Source organism: Rhododendron vialii, chromosome 11a, assembly GCF_030253575.1.
Source record: "Rhododendron vialii isolate Sample 1 chromosome 11a, ASM3025357v1".
NCBI lineage: Eukaryota > Viridiplantae > Streptophyta > Magnoliopsida > Ericales > Ericaceae > Rhododendron > Rhododendron vialii.
The window spans coordinates 26,680,931-26,702,035 of NC_080567.1; the positions used below are offsets into that span (position 1 = coordinate 26,680,931).

General features: G+C 41.2%; 1 protein-coding gene and 1 pseudogene across 1 annotated transcript; both read left to right on the top strand.

Moving 5' to 3' along the window:
• Positions 1-2,199: 2,199 nt before the first annotated feature.
• On the top strand, positions 2,200-3,575 carry LOC131307065 (large ribosomal subunit protein mL101 (rPPR4)-like; annotated as a pseudogene).
• A 3,223-nt stretch (positions 3,576-6,798) lies between these two features.
• On the top strand, positions 6,799-13,368 carry LOC131307474 (F-box protein At3g07870-like). The gene is made up of 2 exons (XM_058333988.1): positions 6,799-8,494; positions 13,236-13,368. The coding sequence occupies exon 1, from the start codon at positions 7,237-7,239 to the stop codon at positions 8,428-8,430; it is 1,194 nt and encodes a 397-aa protein (XP_058189971.1). The 5' UTR covers positions 6,799-7,236; the 3' UTR covers positions 8,431-8,494; positions 13,236-13,368.
• Positions 13,369-21,105: the final 7,737 nt, after the last annotated feature.

Below are 21,105 nucleotides of genomic sequence, written 5' to 3' on the forward strand. Positions count from 1 at the left end.
CACATGAATTTTCGTAACGCCGTTATTTCACCCGCAACGGTATCAGACCTTCAAAAACCCGTTAACGACCGTTTTTTACAACTATGTTTTCAGCACATGTAAATTTTGCTTGGTGACTGAAGACTTTGGATTGGCTCCCATTCAATTTGGGGTCATCAAAAGCCCACAAATTTGACTTCACTCACTCACTCACACTTGGATTTGAACCTAGTGGAGATGATTTCCTCTTCCAATAAATATGTTCCTTGTAAAGCTTAGAGAAAATGTAGTGAGAGAAATTGGGTTGGATTTCTGTTTACACCCATTTTTGGCCAAAATGAGAAAGAGAATAAAAGAATGGCATTGGAAGTAGTTTCAGGCCTTGAGAAGTCTTATGAATCAGTCACCTACAGAATTGGGCCTTTGGAAGAATTTAAAGTGGTCATAACTAGGTCAAATTTAGTTTGGAAAGGCAGGAGAGAGTTTGAAAATTGATTAGGCCACATTAATGTTTGGAGTATGGCCTAATTAGTCAAGGCCCAAATTGATTTTCAGATCTAGGCCCATTTTCAGGCCTTGGCCCAACTAATCAAAGCCCGGATTAGTTTTTCAGGCCTATCTAGCCCAATAAGGCCAAGATTCATTTTTCAGGTCTGGCCCAGTTTTTTAGATTTATTTAGGGCTAAAACTGACCAAGTCAAAAAGGCCATATAAGCTGCCTAGTCATGCTTGGAAAGCAAGCTGCTCACAAGCAGCTCAAAGGCCTAGAAGCTTCTCCCTAGCAAGCTGCTCAAGCAGCTCAACCAGGCCTGCGTCTTTTGGCCTTGGTGAGCCCAAATATCCCTTTTTTACAAGCATCCATGCACGCATGCAGCTCAACCAGACCAAGGACACGTGGCAGCCATGCATGGTGATATCCCAAACAGCTCAAAGGCCTAGAATGTTCTTGCTGGGCAGACCTGGGTAAGTTGCTTACAAGCAGCTCAAGGTCTGAGTGGACCCCATCCTTCAGCATAAAGCAAGGCCAAAGATAGGTGGCGCACATGCAGCCCTTAGAGCTACTGGTGAATGATTCATGCAGACCTAAGCAAGCTGCTCACAAGCAGCTCATCCAGGTCTGGTTGATCCTTAGTTTCTGGATCCTTCTTCCGTGAGAGATCAACCTCAGAGGATTTAGAGGGCCCACAAATTATGCAAGGTCCAATAAAATGATAAGAAAGGCCTGGTGAAGTATTGGTCTGCAGCTGTGAGGGGCCCGGAATGGCCTGGATACTGCAGGAACTAAAATTTTCTTTGCCATTTTTTCAAAGTTTTATACAAAGAAGAAGGATTTTTCAAGCCTTTGCCCTTTTCTTGGAGTAAAAGGCACGTTTTGTTCAGGGAGTATCCCCTCATTGGAGCATTTTGAAGCTGCTCAAGCCTAAGCCTTTATAAGGAGGACACTTGGCAGCCAAGCATGAAGGCCTGTGGAAGCAGCTCAAGCAGCTCAAGGCCTGGAACATCTGCCTATAAATACCAGAGTTGAAGGCCTTGGCAAAGGTCCCCAACCATCAAGCCCACGGCTTATGCATATTTATTTTTCCTTTATCTTTTATCTTTAGGTCCCCGACCATCAAGCCCACGGCTTATGCATATTTATCTTTCCTTTATCTTTTATCTTTTGGTCCACGACCATCAAGCCCACGGCTTATCTAAATTACATTTTAATTATCTTTCAACTATTTTTATCTTTAGGTTCCCGACCATCAAGCCCTCGGCTTTTGCAAATTTATTTTTTAATTATCTTTAGTTTCCCGTTCAATCTAGCCAAGCCTAGATTTTATTTCTGTTTTAGGCCTTGCTCTACCTTTCTTTCCATTTTTCACACGATTAGGAAATTTTAAGTCCTTAGCCCGCAAAGGCAAACCATGAACCTCCTCACGGTCTCCACCCTTAGGCCGTGCACTTTCGTCCAGTTAGAAGTCAGATTAAGGCTTCCAGGCCTTGCTACGAATTTGGGTAGCAATCCTGCCCTGGCACGCCCGCATCAGGCCTAGAACTGCACTACTCGCTGTTCCTGGGCCAATTTTTACATTTTTGGAAACAATCAGTTTCCCGTTTTGGCTTTCGGTGAGTCAAAACCTTTGTATTTTTTCTTCATAGTAAAATTAGCTCCCCGTGGATCAAAAAACAAAAAAATAAAAAATCAGCTCCCCATGGAGTATGTGATTTTTCGAATCAAGTAAGAATCCGAAAACATATGGAGCACTTCTTGGATGGTACTGCGGGGAGAAAATGGTAGATGAAGCAACTGACCTCTTTGAGAGAATGAAAGGGCTGAGTTTCGCATCTGCTTGTAACTACAACAACATGCATGATGTCTCTCTACTTGGGCATTGGCGAACCTGAGAAAGTCTCTTTGCTCGCGAAAGAAATGGAGGAGGTGAAAATCGCTGCAGATACATGCACTTACAATCAACTCTTGAGGGGATTCACTTCGCTGAAGGATTGCGATGCAGTGGAGGGGGTTCTCGAGAGGATGGGGAAAGACAAGGTAATGCCTGATTGGCTTACTTACGCAATTCTAGCTTCCATTTATGTAGATGCAGGGCTTATTGATAAAGCCAATGCTGCCTTGCAAAAGCTGGAGGGTATGGAAAATGTCCGTGATTGCAAGGCTTTCGACAGTCTCATAGAATTGTATGCAAGAATGTCCGATTTGTCTGGGGTTAATCGTGCTTGGGAGTCGTTGAAGAAGTTGGCCTCTCCGGAAGAACCCAGTACTGATAGCTATCTCGTCATGCTCTCAGCTCTCCTCAAGCTGGACGATGCTGACAGCCTTGACAAATGTTTTTCGGAATGGGAATCAGGTTGCCCAACTTATGATGTCAGGATATGCAATGTTATTTTGGAGTCTTACCTTAAAAGAAACATGATTAAACGGCCCGTTGCGTTTTATGGAAACCTGGAGTGGAGCGGGGCTGCACCCAATTTGAAAACGAGAGTTCCGGTGGCTAACTACGTCACGAGCTGCGGCAAGCACCATCCCTCACGGCCTTGCCCGGCTTGCCAGTTTTTTAACGAGGCCGGTGAAGGTGGCGGTGAGGTTCTACGACTCATCGACAAGGAAAAGGATGATGAAGAAGAGACTGCTGGGGAGTTCCGTGAGAGAGAGAGAGAGAGAAGTGTGTGGGGCTCCATTCCGAATGGTTCATACTTTCTGACAGTGGGTTCGAGATCCGCTCCTAGTCTCTTTCTTCATCCTGCAAAATGAAGCACGACTAAAGACCACACCGGAGGTTCTCCGGGATGCCCTCCGGTGCAAGAGTCAGTTTACTTGCAGAGAGAAATTAGGAATTAGGAGCTGGGGTTTTTTCTGTGCGTACCTCTTCCAAAAAGGTATAATGGGATATTTATAGGGAACCTCTTAGCTTGATCTTCAAGATTGCACCAACGCTCGACACGCGTCAATTGACGTCAAACTTATGTCACGTTTAGGATTTTGTAACTGTTTACAGGATGAGCTGCTACCTTCACGTGCCCTCCATCCTTATCCTGATAACCACTCAGATGACGTTACGAACGTCATTGCGACCAAGGTTGCCGTCCTCATGTAGGTAAGCTAGAATGTTGGCTACGCTCGTTCGATACCGAGGGTGTTATGAGACCACTGGAGGATCTCCATCCGAACGCGTTTCCCGTTCGATCGTATGGGTGCTGGAGACTGAGGCGATTAAGCGAGTCGTAATTAACAAGACCCTCGGCTATGGAGGCCTTCGGCGTTCCGAACGTCGAGGGTAAAATGACTTGGAGTTGATCGAGATACTGGATCACGTTCAGAAATAGCACGAGCCATTTTGCTCGGCTTGCTACAAAGTGTATCGAACGTCTGAGTGCGGGATGCCCGGGCTTGTATGAGCCTTGTCCCCAGGTTATTCTTCCCCGTTGTATGTTTAATTAATGTGTGATTTTAGGCCCCATTCTTGTAAAAAAAAAATTCCTCATTCTTGGTTTTTGTGTGTTTTGTTCCTCTTTGCTGAATTTTGTTAGATTTGCATTATATTTCAAAAAAAATCATCCGTCTCGACGAGAGAAGTCTTAAAAGTAAAAAATTAGGACAGAAAGCAGAAAACAAAAGAGCTTGTTGTGCTTCACCCACGTTGGATAATTTTTCTATGGTTTGGAAGATGTGTTCACGTGATTTGGCAGTGAGCAAGGAATTCTTATTGGCATGGAAATCTACCAAGGGTGGTGTTTGATTTGGGAGTGGTTTCCTTAAAGATTGGAATCTTGGTGAAGCTTGGAGACCAAGTCCAAGTCTAATTAGGAAAAGAGAATCAGAGAAATACCAAATTGGTTAGCCATGCAATATATTGGTTTCCTTCCATACGGCTGTTATAGTTTGCATGCATATATACCTTGGTTTGGTACGAGATATATGCAATGTGTGTGAGAGATACACAATTGGTGAGAGCAAGAGAGAAAAATATATTGTGAGAGTGAGGGAGAGATAAAAAATATTAGTGAGCGTGGGCTTGGGGATTAATATTTTTCTATCTCATTGTACTCGATCAATATAGTGGAATTTCTCTTTTGTTTGTGGAGTAGGTATTGAGACCGAACCACGGAAATCTTGTGTTCTTTATTTTTCTTGTGCTTGTTTAATTTTGTGGCGTGCTTCCATTGCGGCGAGGGACTAAAAATCCCAACAGAGCTGTCTTTTTTGTCTAAAATTTCATCTTAGATGATATTTCTTCAACATCGGCCCACATTTTTATACTTTTCTAATTCCTTTTGTCTAGACGAATGATTAAACGTGCATTTTGTATTGTCCTGAGAGCATTAGACATTGAAGAGGTGACGGCTTTTAGGGGACATATATTTTGAGCTCAAATTACATGCCACGATATAGTTGTCGATTGGGAACCAAACACGTATGAAAATACAATAAAAAAGTTTATTTTTATTTTTATTCTCGGCAATCTAACTGCACCTAAAAAATTTGTCTCCAAAATGAGGAGGGATTTAGAGAATGTGTTAGATTGATCCTCAAATTAGCAAAAAGTAGAAAAATATATGGAGGTTGGTCGGAGACGCTCTAAGATATACCTATAGTAACAAATTTTATGTCATGTAACCACCACAGAACTACCAATTTCAACAAGACTAAACAGGATTGCGGATAGTATAAAATCTAACGATTGTATCTTGAATAAGTTGAAGCCCTAGTCGTGAATAAAAAATGGCCGGGACACCTACACGATTTATGCGAAAATACTAGTATTGCAAAATAAGAAGCGATTGTCAAATACTTTAGGTAGTATTTGGAAATCTCGGAACTTGTAAATTGTAATTCTGGGGAGTTACCAAAAAAAAAAAAATTATTTTGGTAAACCAGAACTTCATTTAAACAGAATTTTAATGTCCATATACAACAATTGATACGATCATATCCCATTGTTTCTTTAGCTAATTGGACATCAAAACTAGGAGGAACAGTACAAGAATAAATTAGCTAGAAAAAAGTCGTCTTCTTCACTCGTGGAGATTGATGTTGGCGAGCATGTCTGCACACCGATTGCCCTCGCGATGTAGTTATGTTTGATCCGAAGAATTCCCACTGCCACAATGAGAAATCTAAAATCACAAATGATGTTACTGACGTGATGAGCCGTCGTGATCTGTCCCATGACCGGCCGGCTCCAAAGTCTGCTTCAACCGGCCGGCCGGTGAGCCATCTCCTTTTCTTACCTTGAAATGAAACTTCAATGAGTGCATGTCCAATGCAAAAATGCTATTTTTACCATTCAAGTGTTAGATATAGCATGTAATGGTCGTCTCGTCTACCAAGAATAATTATTCAGTGAACTCGAATATTGACGCGTAATATCCTAACAATTTCCAACGCCATACATTTTCGGTGAGTTCAAAGCATCTTTCAACACTAGACATTCACGTAAAGTTTACCTAAAACTTATTCTGTTGCAAAATGTTGAACATAAAATGACGGTACTCTGCTATCCATTTAAGTTTTTTTAAACTTGAAGACCATGCGATGAAGAGCACTAAAAGGTAATGATAGTAGTAACTTTTATACCAGTGATCAGGCCTTGTTCCGTCAAGTTCGTTATTTTTTATTTTACGAGATATGTCATTCTCTTATAATATATCATCATTTTTTTAATCAGTAGTGAAGCATTTCATTCATAATATAAAACGCCCTAAGACATTACAGATTTCATCATTGAATAGAGGAGTGAACCAAAACTATCATGATCTAGATGTGAGCACATGCCGAAAAAGAACAGTACTATTGCTCAATCGACGTGACTGTACAACCAGCAGAGAGGATAGGATTTCATCCCATGGACTAAATGCATAAGACCTTGTTCGTTTTGGGGTTTTGAATTTTAGATTCTAATTATTATGTAGTATATTATTTCTTTCCGATTATTATTCTTATTTTTAAGCATTACTCTATTTCTTTCTACACTCATTATCAACAAATTGAAATCCAAAATTCCAAAACAAACGGGGTCTAAGGCACGCCGACCGATCTGGACGAGGAGGCAAATCACCATCAAAAGAGGATGTATGCGAGATCACAAACCACAGTAGTGGAGAAAAACCCTAAGGTTCTGTTTGAAACTTAAGGAAAGGAAATAAAAAGAAAGGAAAATTAAAAAAAATTCCCCTATTGTTTGGTTGGGAGAGAAAAATAGAAAAAAATAACAATTTTAAATTTTGAGAATAATAAAATTTTCCTTCATTTTTTCTCTCAATTTTCTTCCATTTTATTTTATTTTATTTTCCACAGATTCCAAACAGAGCCAAGGCAAGCCCCGCTGCCACCGCAGGCAGGCTCTGCGCGTGAAGACCAAAGGCTAGCCGAATGAAATCCAGCAGGCTGTCGCGCCAATGTATGACAACCGGAACAAACCCAAATCCGCTAGCCTTCTTTTTAAAAAATACTGCTTAAGTACTTATCCCCTAACCGGATTAGATTTAGCTGATCCATTTGGAGATTTGTAGTTGCTTTTATACATCATTTCCAGTTCCACCTATAGAATTGATCTTCTATTGAAGACGACAAAAGGGTAATAAAAGGGAACACGAGGGGAACGTTTTGCATGCAACTGAACCCCCATGCCAATCAACATCCGTCACTGCAATCTCCTTCCAATAAATGCGGCATCCATTTTCCAGGTACGCTTCAATCTGCTTTCAAGACCCTAACGTAGGATCAATTCAGCTCAATCGATTTCTTTCATTGCCCCAATGTTGTCCCAAAACCTCCCAGACGAACTCGTGGTCGATATCCTCTCAAGCTTACCACCCAAAACCCTAGTCGAATTCACCACCGTGCGCAAATCATGGTATTCTCTGATCAAGAACCCTAGTTTTATCAAGACCCATCTTGATAAATCCCTTGCAAGTGACAGCAATGGCTACTACTTGTGTATGTCTGTGAATTACAGCCAAAACAAGCTGTGCACCTTGCTCTCTAGCAAGACCCTAGTCGAGGTTGCGAAGGTGGAACTTCCATTCCAATGTGATATGTCTTATTGCACTGTGGTTGGGTCGGTGAACGGGTTGGTTTGTTTGGTTGATGCGTTTGATGGGCGGAAACTGTACTTGTGTAATGTTGCTATTAAGAAATACAAGCACATTGGGCATTCGAGCTCTATTCTTCGCTGTATTCCCGCGAATCCTTACGTGCTTCTAGGGTTTGGGTATCATCGTGAAAGTAATGATTACAAGGTTATAAGAATTATGTATATTGAGACCGGTGATCGTGGCGTGATTCACCGTGAGGTTGAGGTTTATAGGCTGGGGGAGGGGTGTTGGAGGAAAGTTGGAGGTGCATTTCCGTGGACTTTGCTTAATCAATTGCCAGCGGCATTCGTTAATGGAAATCTCCACTGGGTTGTTTCTAGTCCAGGAAGAGAAGAAGTAGATGAAGTGGTCTTGTCTTTTAGTTTGGGTGAAGAGGTCTTCCGTGAGATAGCAATGCCGTTTTCTCACATCGCTGAATTCCTCGTATGTGGATCCCTCTGCGTTTTGAGGGAATGTCTTTCTCTGTTTGAGTATAGCCCGTTCAGAGAGGGTGAAGCTAATGAAAAATGTTGCTTGTGGGTAATGAAAGAGTATGGCGTCTCCGACTCTTGGAGTAAGCAGTATACTATTGTTCTGGAAGGAAGAGTACAAAGGCTGTTGGGCATTACTAGGTTTGATGAGATTGTATATGAAAATCAGGAGAACAAGGTAGTTTGGTATAACTTGGAAAGCCATCAAACTAAATATTCTTCCACAAGCTTTGGGGGCCCATATAGGTTCGATGTTGTTCCTTTCATAGAAAGCTTACTTTTTCTTGAGGGAGGAGAAGGGGTATTGGGCCTAGAAAGCTCATTTGAAGTGACCAGTTGTGAGGGGACAACAAGTACTTCAATCAAAGAAGAAGAGGAGTCTTGAAGCAGACGTCAAGATAAATAATGAAGAAAAGAACATATGAAGAATCTGCATCTTTATAGGAAAGGTTTTCAATCCCTCCTTTTCTTACTCATAGCTTCTTTTGCTATTTCTAATGGTAGAGTCCCAAAAGTGTGTAGGTTTATTGTTTGAATTGTTCTGTTGGAACGGATACTCTGCATGGTTATGATGAATACCTCCAAACCATTCGTTACACGACAACGTATTGCAACATAAATATATCAAATGTGCCCTGATACATTGTAACTTCTTGACTTGTCATGCACGCTCGCATTTAAGCCATCCATTTATACTTTTAAATATTCACGATTGCATATTCCTGGAGTAAGCTTTATTACCATTTTTCCTTAACTATTACATTCTTGCTGTATGTGTTCCTTCAAAGTGTGCCCTTTATAGTCATTTGAAAAAAAAGTGTGGTCTATTCTTTTCGATGGATTATGCCCAAGATTTTTTTATTTTGTTTTTGGTTGAATTTTCAACTCTGTGAATGAAGTTTTGTGCAGAGTTAGCTTGATTTTGTCAATTATGTTTCTTTAAAGTGTGACTAAATTATTAAAAGTCAATCGCATGGTTCCTTAAGACAAATAGCAACAGAGGAAGTTAATAAAGTTTCATTGAATGGTAACAAAGCATATTGGTGTGGTGTCTAGGCATTTAGCTAAAAACAGTAAATCTGTGTTTATAGTTCAAATAAAAAGAAGCACTTATGGTAATCTAGGTTTGGGATCCTAACTGCCTACCTTAAGTGCTACACAGTAATGTATGTGCATATAGATATGTCTCCGTATATGTGTTTGTGTGTGTGTGTGTGCGCGCGCGCGCGCGTGTGTTTATTAGAGGGGAAGATGACAACAAGGTGATTCATGGAGAGCCTCACTTATTGTTTACTTGTTTTCACTCTACACATAACATTACGGGTTAGTTAACTTATTTAATCTTTCTTTGGATGTCTGCTTATTGTTGTAAATCGTAAAGACTTATTACATGGATTTACAAGACACATTAAGATACCTAATCTGTCTCAAGAAAGTCAATTTACATCTTTTTCATAGTTGAAAAGAGCAAAGGCTGCAAAAAGTGGGTGAATATGCTTTCGATCAATGTACCTTGAGATATTAGGTTGTCAAATCTCTATTTTATTTCTATAATGGACAGTGTTCGAAATTCGGCCTAGGCGAACACCCAACACCTAGATTTTATGGTGTAGGCGGCAATAAGGTGTTTTTACATCAGTCGGCAATTAGTCACCGAATAATTGACTAGGTGGCGATTAATTGATGGGGTATATTCCATGATTTCTGAAAGTGTTTGGGGATTAAATGTAGTAGTAAAAAGGTGTTAAACGTTGAATATATATGATCTTTAAATTAAACATATCAAAGCGCCCTAAATCAGTTAACACAATATGCGCATAATACAAAATAAAATATAGAAGCATTACTTTTCAGTGGTTACTTTAGTCTTAAATCATTTCTTCCAAGTCTTATGTCATCTCTTTGTCAAACTTTGGGGGAGGAGGATAAATATATATTTTTAAAATGGAAAAACCGATTAATCTCTAGGCGTTGACTTGTCAGCCTAGGCGCTAGGTGCCCCTCTTCCGCCTGACTAGAGCCTCCGCCTAGCGATTTGTAGAATATTGGTAGTGGAGGCTTCAACATTATAAACAACCATAGCAAGGAGAAAACTAAATTTAAGGTATTTTCATTTTTATGATGCCTTGCAATTTCTAAACATAGTCATTTTTTAGTTGGCAATATCCAATATGTTTTTAATACTCATTGACATATTTGATATTTCCCATATCCTTATCTTGTTGCTATAATGGAGGCTTCATCATTATAAAAAACCGGAACCAGGAGAAAACTAAACTTAGGCTGTTTTCAGTTTTCGTGATGTGTAGTGGTTTCTATACATAGTCATCTAGTTTTTTGAGTTGGCAATATCTGACGTGTTCTTAATGGCCATTGACATATTCCATATTGAATCCCATGGATTCTGCCTTTTTAGGTTATTATTTTACGCAGTTTGATATCCTGCAGCATACGTAGCTATGGACATAGGGTAGGGCGAACAACTTTAATCCTCATCACTTCTTGGTTCAATTTAGTTATTTGGTTTCTAACTGTGGTCTTGTTTATTAATTGTTGGTTGCAAGAATTCTTGTTAAACCAAGCCACAAAATCTTAATACGAAACCCGCCAACCGCACTACTACACTCAAAGATGATGCAGGTCAATGTGTTAGGCTGTTTCTTCACAACTCTCCTTCTTGTCTGAAATCACATCACCTTCTTTCCATTAGTAGTGTATTTTATGTCTCATAATTTGCATATATTTTGTGGTCAATTACGCCTTTGAGTAACATTGATTTTGTTAGAAATCACACAATGTGGCACATTATGACCTAGAATAGTGTCTAAAATGTAAACAATGAACTAGTTTGTTTGCAATAATTATTCCCTATAAGCTGGGTAAATAATGTTGTCTTTGTCCTCTGTGGATTCATGGGAAGAGGCAATACTAAGTCTAGTTAGATTGTTAGAATTGTGAGCTAGAGCTAGTTTGCATTGGTTATCCAAAAACCCAGTGGATGGTCGATTTCCGTGATGTAATTCTTGTAGTATTTTCCCCCTTTTGGTAGCATACAAAAGGAACTCGAGAATTTGGGCAGATGCCGGTCACACAATTGTGGTTGTCCAACTGTTTATGAATTCAAAGTTCAAAGAAGCGCGCGTCCTTGCTGTGTTTGGCCTTTTTATTTTGGGGAAGTTGGACGGAGAATGTGCATATGTCTTAACTACAGGATCCTCCTATAGGGGGTAACAAAACTCTGGAACCCCAGCCCGATGCTGCAAGTTAAAAACTAGGCAACAACTTCGCTTTTTTGTGGAGTAGGGACAGTGTTCCTAACAGGGATGAAACCTCTCAAGCATATATTTCCTAAGAAACACCAGGAGATACCTATCAGGAGAAAATTTGCAGCAACAATAAGGTACTAGAAAAATAATTACCTAAAGCTTATTAATTATATTAGTAACAAACAAACATTATTCCTAGTCTGTAGTAATTTCGTATTTTATGGCACATGCTACAAGTAAATAAGGTTTACAATGAGAGATATATCTATGCTCATTGCTTCTGGCCTTAGAATCTTCTACATGCTCTCACTCCCCGTCTCCGCTTCCTCACCTGCTCCGGCTTCTTGCAATATTGGTGTTACAACAGGCTGATGCATGCCCTTATTTTTGTGTTCATTGTAAGCGAGAAGTGGTTGAAGAGAGAAAATAACATTCGATCGGAAAGTTAAGGACCCCAAGCTAGGATCAGGTAACATTAGTATCTTGGAAAAATTAGTAGAGCTGCTGCAAAAGGATTGACGTGGTTGCCTGTTTGGAAAGATAAGTTGCATTTACCAAAAGAATGTGTACTGTACTATGTGGATGTAATTAATGGTCTTGTGTGCAATACGGATATATCTGCTTGTATTTTTAATCCAATAGAATCCCAATGCTGGAGCTTTGAGCCAGCCCTAGTCGTTAGTTACTCCTTTTTTTCCATTGAGTAGTCATGGAACTTGTGGCTTGTCTCTAGACTCTCTACAAACTCTTCATTCCTTCTTAGTTCTCCGTTGTTTATCTTCTTCTTCTGCTGATTCGATTTATTCAGTCATCTTCAAGGAAATCTCCAAGCAAGTCCTAAGCTATGGATCCTTGTTTTCACTTTTACACTGTCTTACACATGGAAGACAGTTAATTTGAGACATTTTAGCGACTCTTGTTGCTATCTTCTACTACTTTTGTTAGCTACCTCAGCCCTCTCATAGGTGATACTTTTTTCCTGTTGATAAGGAAATTTGCTTTGATTATTACCTTGAGGAAAAGATTTGCTTTAATATTTGAGCATTTGTCCCACTTAAACATGTGATTTGATTAGATAATCAATTGTATTTGGGTCCATGATTTTCTGTTCGTTCTTGTATCATCCATTGCCTTCCTCTCTTTTATCTGCTCTCTTTTCTTTGGTTAGTTTTAAAATCAATCTGGGAAGTAAGCATGCACTATTTTATTGCAGGCCTTTGGTTTTATTTGCAGGTATAATGTATTTTTCAAAATGCTCTCTAATGTATCCTTACAATGGAAGTGCTTTAGGTGCTTTATTCTTCCCTTGCACCTCCTTAGAGTAGCTTTCTTTGTTTTACCCCTTCTGAGCAACCCCTTTAAACTATGTTCAGGTCTCCTTGGTTAATCTCCCTGGTTCTTTGCTCTTACCATAGCATAGTATAGCCAGAATGGCTTATTGATCCAATTTTGATCATCTTCAGATTGGTCTCTTTCCTCGTCTCAAGGTTGCCCCCAGGTCATGTTCCAGTTCTGTATATTAACGTTCATGCTAGAATGGCCACCATTTCTTTAACAAGAAAATTTGACGCACCACATTATTAGAGATTGACCCCACTGGGCACCTGCTGATTCCGACACATGTGTAACATGCTGAACAACACCTTCACTGCTATGTCTCTTTTTGGGCCTTGGCATGATTCTGCGTGACACCTTTTTCCTTACATTCGGTAGCTGAACATCCTAAAAGCCCAGTGAGATCTCTTATCGTCTTGCAAATATGAATCCCAATATCAGCCAACCCTAATTGATCGAGACACAAGCTTAGTTTGGTTTGGTGCGCACTCTTTTATTGCACATGCCAAATTTCTCTCTTCTTGCATGGCAGGTTTCTTGCGCGTCATACTTAAAAGCACTTTCTCATCTTTTGCTATCCATCTTGCAGGTAAACATGGACTTCTGTGATGTAGAGCCGGTTGTTGTAATACCAAACAGCTCCCGTTGGCATCAAAAGGTGTAGATGCAAGGGATTCAGCTTTTGTATCGTACACATGAACTAGTTGCTCTGTTTGTTGTTGTTTTAACTCTTTATAGACAGGTGAACTTCACTGTTGGGTCACGTAATAATAAAGAACCGGGTTCAGTTTTTGTTGTAATAACTTTTTTATAGAGAGGTTATTAGCTGTTGGGTGACAGTTGTAACAATATAGCACTGAGTTGTACAACATACCTATTTCAACACGGAAAATGCTACACACAACCAACCTAACACAATAAGTCACACAACCGCTGACGTTAGCATGATCTAAGCACAAAACGACGTCGTTTTGTAAATAAATAAATAAAAAACTCCAGGTCGTGAACAGCGCTTCCCTTTCCCTTTCCTTTTCTCCTCCCTCCACTTTCACGATCAAAAAATTCAGAGAAGAGAGAGAGGGGCTCCCACCACCACCACCACTGGCAACGACACTTCTCACCTCCACCGGCGACCACGCTTACCGCCTCCACCGACGACCATGCTTACCACCTCCACCACCAGAACCCAACCACAACTCTCCCCACCGCTGGTGACCGCCACCACCACCAGCTTTTGGGAAGTCAGACCTTGTTACCCCCACCACGAAGGTCTCTCTCTGTGGTTCAATTAGTACCCTTAATTGATTGCTCAGTTGCTGGGAAAAAAAACCCTAAATTGAGTTTCTTGAAAGAAAAAAAATTATGTTTTACGCTGTATGATTTGCAATTGTCTAGAGCAATTTTGTAGCCGTTGGCTTTGTTTCGGTGATGTAGGTGGAAATTAAGTGGTGAAATCGAAATACAAAACATGGACAGCCGAAACTCTTGAATTTGAGGCGTGGAAGCTTGTTGTACTAAATTCTAGACATGTTTGATACCGACTTTTTGTAGACACCCCAATCTGGACTTTCCAGATTAGTTTACTTTCAGTTTTTGATTCCCCGATGATGAAACGGATCAAGAACATCCCGGAAATGATAGCATGTTTGAGCTTTGAGTGTTTGAACAAAACCTTGAACTTTCCCAGAACCCCACCTGCATGCACTGGTCTGGAACCAGCGCGTGGGTCAAACTGACAGGTGTTGGTCAACAATCAAAGCTTGACCATTGACCCACGAGTGGGTTGGTTTGACGCGCGTGCACCAGTTTGAGACATGCACGCGCCGGTTAAAGCTCTGTTCCATCACCTTTTTGGCCAGCTTGTAGAAGCCATGATCAGGGGTCCCCAGTGGTATGTGACTTACTGGCTAAGTTATCCCCTTCCCCTCTCCCCTATATATACACCCCATTGTTTCTCTTTCAAAGGGTTACAAATTCTCACACACAAAGAGTTACCAAGTTTAAGTCCAAGAAGGATTACAAAAACCTCACACACCATTTTCACATCTCAACCAAGTACAACTACCCTTCAACCACTACTCAAGCTTCCAATCCAACGCCACTCAATCAAGCTTCAAACACATCAAAGCTCAACTACATTTCAAACTCAATCTAGGTATACATACCTACTATTTTCCTGGTTTGATCCCTGAGAGGGGTTGGCAGGGTCAAGGCTGGTAATCAATATTAAGTCCTAACCCTAAAGCTAGAAAGGTTTCAAAAATCGTAGTGGCAAGGACCAGCGCTAGAAGGACCAGCGCTAGCTGGTCAGCAATACGCGCGCGCCACTATGTGGTTGTGCGCGCAGATCTAGCATGGGGCCTGGGGTCTTCTTGTTTTGTGTTCTCCTTTGAATATAGATCACTGAAAGCATGCTAATTACCAGTCTACTACTTTCCTTAGTTAAAACTGCTAGCTTTTAGTTCAACATGCATATTTGCTGCTATGGAGTACCCCTAGGAGCATTCTGAACATGTCTCAGAACCCAGATCATGTAAAACCAAGCACTGGTTAGATGGCTTAAACCCTCGCGTGATAGTGGATGACCCGCGCGTGCAGGTTCATCTCTAACCTGTGGCTAGCTTTGAATGGGTAACTTGGCATTTGGCCACTGTTTGTCCCCCACACTGTTTATGAGGTGTTTTGTTCATTTGTTGGGCTTTTCAGCCTTAAAACTGTGTAGTGTAAATACAACAAACTGCTTGGTTTGGTCCTAGGTGTGCACTGGTTCTTCAAGGGCCCAGAGGGTTTGAAAACAAGAGTTATGGGTTTAAGCTTACTAACGCGCGCAGGTTTGAGTTTGGCGTGCACAGGTTGGGTCAGCATGCAGTGACTTGATCGGTGCATGCTATTTTCTTCATGCGCATGTCACTCTAAAATGGTGGTCTTCCAGTCTGTTTAAAACTCTCACGGGAGTCTGTTTTCATCCTATACTAACTGTTTCGAGCATGCCATCTATCACATCCTACAAATCGTGTTACAGTTTTAATCTCCATTAAATTGTTCCCCGCCCCTAATTGGCTAAAGAATTGATTAATCAAACAGAATCGCAAATGTTTTCGCAAATGCCTAAGTAAAGACCGATCTCTGGATTGGGCGAGAGAGGTGCCTTAAAACCATTTTCCTCTCGTAACCTGGCTTCCAAACCCATATATGGTTATGACGGACCGATGCTTTTACCTTTTCAAATCAAAACAACACAGCAAGCGTTTCAAGTTCGGTTCCTTGGGTGTTGCACCTTCAAACTCAAATGGCGACTCTGAATTGAGCGCTCGTCTGCACAGCGCTCCTTTGATCTGCCTTACATGTTTTAGGGCACGTTGCCCACAATGGCAACTCTGCTGGAGATTGAATCAATAGTGGTCTATACTTGGATTTTAATACATTTGAGAACAAATCTCGTAAAACTCTATCAAAATAGTGAGTTTCACGCTGCTGAAGAAAGGATTGGTGATTTAACAGGACCCTTGTGTCTGGCCATCCCGACTGGGACTTTTCCGATTGTTCTCTCATGTAGTTTCCTCAAAGTATGGATTAAATAAAATAGCCAAATTTGAAAAGGCATTTATGAATTTGCGATTCTATTTCATTAATTAAACTCTTTAGCATCTTCACTTGTATCAATGTGGGATAGCCGCGTTGGAGCATTTTGGCAAGCCGGCACTGTTTACCAAAGTCCGGGGACCCTAAATGCCCAACAACCTTCGACGATGATAAGTCATTTTATCGTTCGACTGTTGCTCTGCGGTTATGCGAGCAGCGAGAGGTATATCTTGGCTTTAGTTCGAGGAACCCCCTTGAACCAAAACTGGCTTTTGCATATACTCCCTCCGTCCCATAATATTTGTCCGGTCCGCGAAACGAGGACTACAAAATAATGCATTTCTTTCTAGAAAAAATTTAAATTTTTTTCATAAGTTAAAAGAACTCGTCGAGATCTAGTAAATTGTTGACTTTTTTTTCAACTTTTCTTACAAAAATAGTATTATTTTTACGTCTCCGTTTTGCAGGCCGGACAAATATTATGGGACGGAGGGAGTACAAAGCACTACAACTCTCCAAAACTAAACAGGTACCCGCAGGGTAAGATTACTTGCATATAACCCCCATATACTGTTTACATGTTATTGTTTTCCCTATCGCATGCACTATAAATACATACCGTTTTGCGTAGGAGCATGTTTAAGGTGGCTTTTAAGTTGTCTCTCTTGCGAATCTGTTTTATACTTATTAGGACACTGCTAGAACCAATGAAGAGTCGTGCATCTCGTCAATTTTCAAAGTCTTTGGATCAACGAGACATTGAGAAATCAAGACTTTTTAATTCCTTGGCTCATGCTTGATTGAGGTTTCATCCGAAAATAAAGAATCACAAAGTATTGACGCTGTGACTAAGGCACGAAGTCACTGATGCTACCCCAGTTAAGGTGCCACGCCATCAATACCAAGTTGTTCCAAGTTCAAAGTTGAAACTTTGAGAACAGAATAGTTAAAGGCTTAAACTATTTTGACATCTCTCTAATGTTAGTCGATTCAAACAATGATACACCATCGAAAAGAAATCAGAGGATTCTGGCAGTGTCCAAACATCACGAGACAGACTCGTCTTTAGTTGTAGAGTCTAGGAGGACACCGACGACGATGACGTGTATATTGCATTTCTTCTTGCAAATAACTTCCGCAGGAACGTCACTAAGCTTTCAATTATGTTACTGTCTAGTTTGAAACCATTACACCGAACAAGAAAGTACCGAAAGGAAGAGCCAAACCTACTTGGGAACATCTTCAGAATCCGATTCAAAGACTTGTCAGGCTAGAATCCCATTAGTCACAAACAGAGGCTTCCCCAGGTTCATTGTTGGTTGCCCTACAATCAGGTTCACCGTCGATATTGTAAGAAGCAACGCCGCCAGTTTCCCCATCTTCAGTATCTTCATCAAGCTCCTCTGGAAAACCTGTAATGGCAGACCAACCACTCAGTGTTGAAGCCGTGCTCATAAATCATCAGAATAGTCTCACTGCTATGCAGCAAAGGGCTACTCAGACCGATGCTAACATTGCCCGTTTGAATGACCTGATCACCACTCGACTTTTGCAAGCACCCGAAGAGGAAGGCGTAGACTCGGAGGATGAGGATATCCATGGGGAGCCTATCTTGGTTCTGGATCTAAACCGCGAAGGGCAACTCATTGTTCAACACTTACCTAGAGAGGCTCATGTGCTTGTCCCAAACCCAAATCTTATGGGTGGTGGATCTATTCAAAATCCTAAAATGGCTGCTCTGATAGCCAAGATGACCAAGCTCGAGGAAACTGTCTCCAAATCTGAAAAATTAGGGGCTGGCGGCTTAGACATAGACCGGCTTTGCCTCTATTCTAATACAAGGCTCCCTGAGAAGTTTAAAATGCCAGACTTCTCCAAATTCGATAGGAATGGTGATCCGAAGACTCATCTACTGGGCTATCATGCTGCCATGAAGCTGCTAGGAGTGGAAAGTGAGGCCATATCTCAGTTTTTCCCTCAAACGCTCTCTGGCCCGGCTTTTCAATGGTTTCTGTCACTCGACATCTCCAAAAGAAGAACTTGGGATGACATAGGGGCTGCCTTTGTCTCACAGTATAGCTACAACTCGCAGCTTAAGATGACCACTCGAGAGTTAGAGTCCACTAAGATGGAAGCCAATGCGTCCTTTACGGATTTCATCAAGAGGTGGAGAGTCAAAACCGCTTTAATAACTGAGCGCCCGAGCGAGAGGGATCAACTCCGCATCATCTCATGCAATCTTTAGCCCGACTTTGCCAAGTACCTTGTTCTTGTCCAAGCATCTGCCAACTTTGAGACTTTCTTTGAGTCTGGCCTAGCCATCGAGGATGCGCTGCAAATTGGGGTTTTGCCAAGAGGGGAGTGCTCTTCTTCCTCTACTCAAAAAGCTAAGCCGAGGGCTTACTTTGGAAATAGTAGTGCAGTGTTTGGTAACAACAACTACTCTAATACAGCTACAAGTGGGAGCAATGCTTCGATTTTCAACTTCAATCGCGTTGCCGATGTCAATCAGGTTCAAAATACCTAAAGCTACCGGGCCCGAACCCAACCTCGGAGTTTCTTTGTCTTCGAGGCACCTCTGTCCGCAGTGATGGAAAAACTCATCAAATCTGGATATCTCAAACTTTTGACCCCAATTCCTCCACCCAAGGTCCTACCTGCCGGTTACAAGCCTAACCTCTTCTGCACCTTCCACCAAATGTCTGGTCATCCCACTGACGCGTGCTATCGTCTTCGACACGAGATATAAGATCTCATTAACAATGGCACAGTTTAAGTTCCACCAAAGCTCAACGTCATTTTCAATTCCTTGCCTCAACACAAGTTTGACCCTCTGGTTGGTCAGATATCTATCACCTCCACTCAAATCAACCCTAGCTCTACCATATTCAACCCTAGCCACTATATCATCCCTCAAAACCGACCCAAATCGATTGTGTTTATCCTGTTTGAATCCGAGGTTGGCATGATGGCTATAGGTTGCGGAATGGAATATGTGGCTGAAAGCTGGAAAGCACTGGTTGAGGACCGGACCGATCAATCAAAGGAAGGGACTGACAGGCCAAGTTCATTTGATCAAAGGAGCACCGAGGAGGTTTGGTCGAAGAAGCTGAGGAAGTCGAAGTGTTATTGCTTGGGCCTGATGTCCTCTAGATCCTACCCCTCTTTTTTGTGGAAGCCAATGGTAACTATAAAAGTTGTATTTTCAAATCGCGTCTATTTTGCATTGACACTTTTGAGTCTGACACAGTGTCTGTTAAGTCGTCTAAGTCTAGCTATGAGTCGGAGTTTGTACATCTTGACCCTCCATGTTGTAGCTTTCTTTTGCTGTACTTGGCAACCTCGAGGGGCTTTCTGTTTGGATGAACTATCTTGCTTCTAAGTACTTCGTTAGCTTTTGAATAAACTGTGTCGACCCTGACGACGAAGGGATAGATTTCGATGGGAATATCCTCAAAGAAATGTGTTCCCTCGCCAAAAGGAAAGACGAAAGGCATGCTCAACCTATTAAAAGAAGAAGTAGTTTCAATAAACTTGAAAGATGAGATAGACCACCGAATGGTTCAAATTGGTTCAACGCTATCCCCAGAGGAGCATCGCGCCCAGTCAGAGACTTTGCATGGTCTCATCAAGACATGCCTAATATCGCTTTTGAGATAGTGGAGCATCGAATTCCCTTGCTACAGGATGCCAAATCGTAAAAAGCAAGAGCTCAGAAGGCTCAGGTCCTCGTACCATGTTGAAGTTAGCAGCAGCAGCGTTCCGCCGAGCGCAGATTAGAAAGTGTAAAAGCGCTCTGGATCCTTCATTATCAAACCCATTTTGTCTGGGGCTGCGGCCAAAGATCATTGACCTCGACAGCAACAAATTCAATACCATGGTCAACTTGGATCAACGCAAGTGTTGCTTTTTCCTGAGAAAAGCTCGTTGGGCTGAAAACCCCAAGGATGGCTAGTTCCAAGCAAAAGTTAGAGCAACCTGTTAGACCAGAAACCTATGAAGGTGGTCTAGGCAAAAATGAATAGGTAATAGTTGAAAGCTCGCTAGACCGAAAATCTAAAAGAGCGGTTCTAGGCAAAAGTTAGAGCGTAAAATGTGAGGTAAAACACAATGAGTGAATCTTAGCCTGAACTACGTTTTGACCTGATTCCCCAGAATAGGATCCCCCTCAAAGCAAGGAAGCCCTAATTTGAGGAAGGTGAGAAGGGGAATCGCCTGTCTTAGAGAGAGAAAGGGGAGAAAGTAGTTTCCGTAAACCTTCATCATGATTTTACTTGATGATTCAAGTCTTTCATTTTGTAGGCCTTAATTTGTTCATCGTCAATGCATAACATATATCCAATATTTGATTAGACATCACTATTCACCAGAACAAAGCATAATTGTCACAAGAGGGTATCAATAAGATTCCATCTAACCTCTACCGACATCCGATCAATTTAATTTTCTGCATGGATGACTAATACGTCTAGATTTACCTAATGACTGGTTTGGATTGTCAAGTAGAACGATAGCGGGTCTTATTTTAAATGACACGAGAGTCACATGAAAAGATCTCCATTCCACTGGCCTGTTAGATTGAAGATTCATATCAAGCAGCAAAAGGTATGAACTTTTGTTTTGGCAAAAATGTTACTGTATAACATTATCCACATTGGCCAGCTTCCTGTTCTGACATGCAAAACACATTTTATAGTGTATATACTTATACCCTAACCAATATAGTCTCTAGATATCTTTCCAGTGGAATTACTCTGTTGAATTGATTATGAGAAGGTAAAGATTTTATTGAGATTGTTCTCTATTTACAGCACTAGCAGATTGTGACATGGTGGATATTAAATTTCCCATTTCACCAATGCAAGTGGGCTTCAACT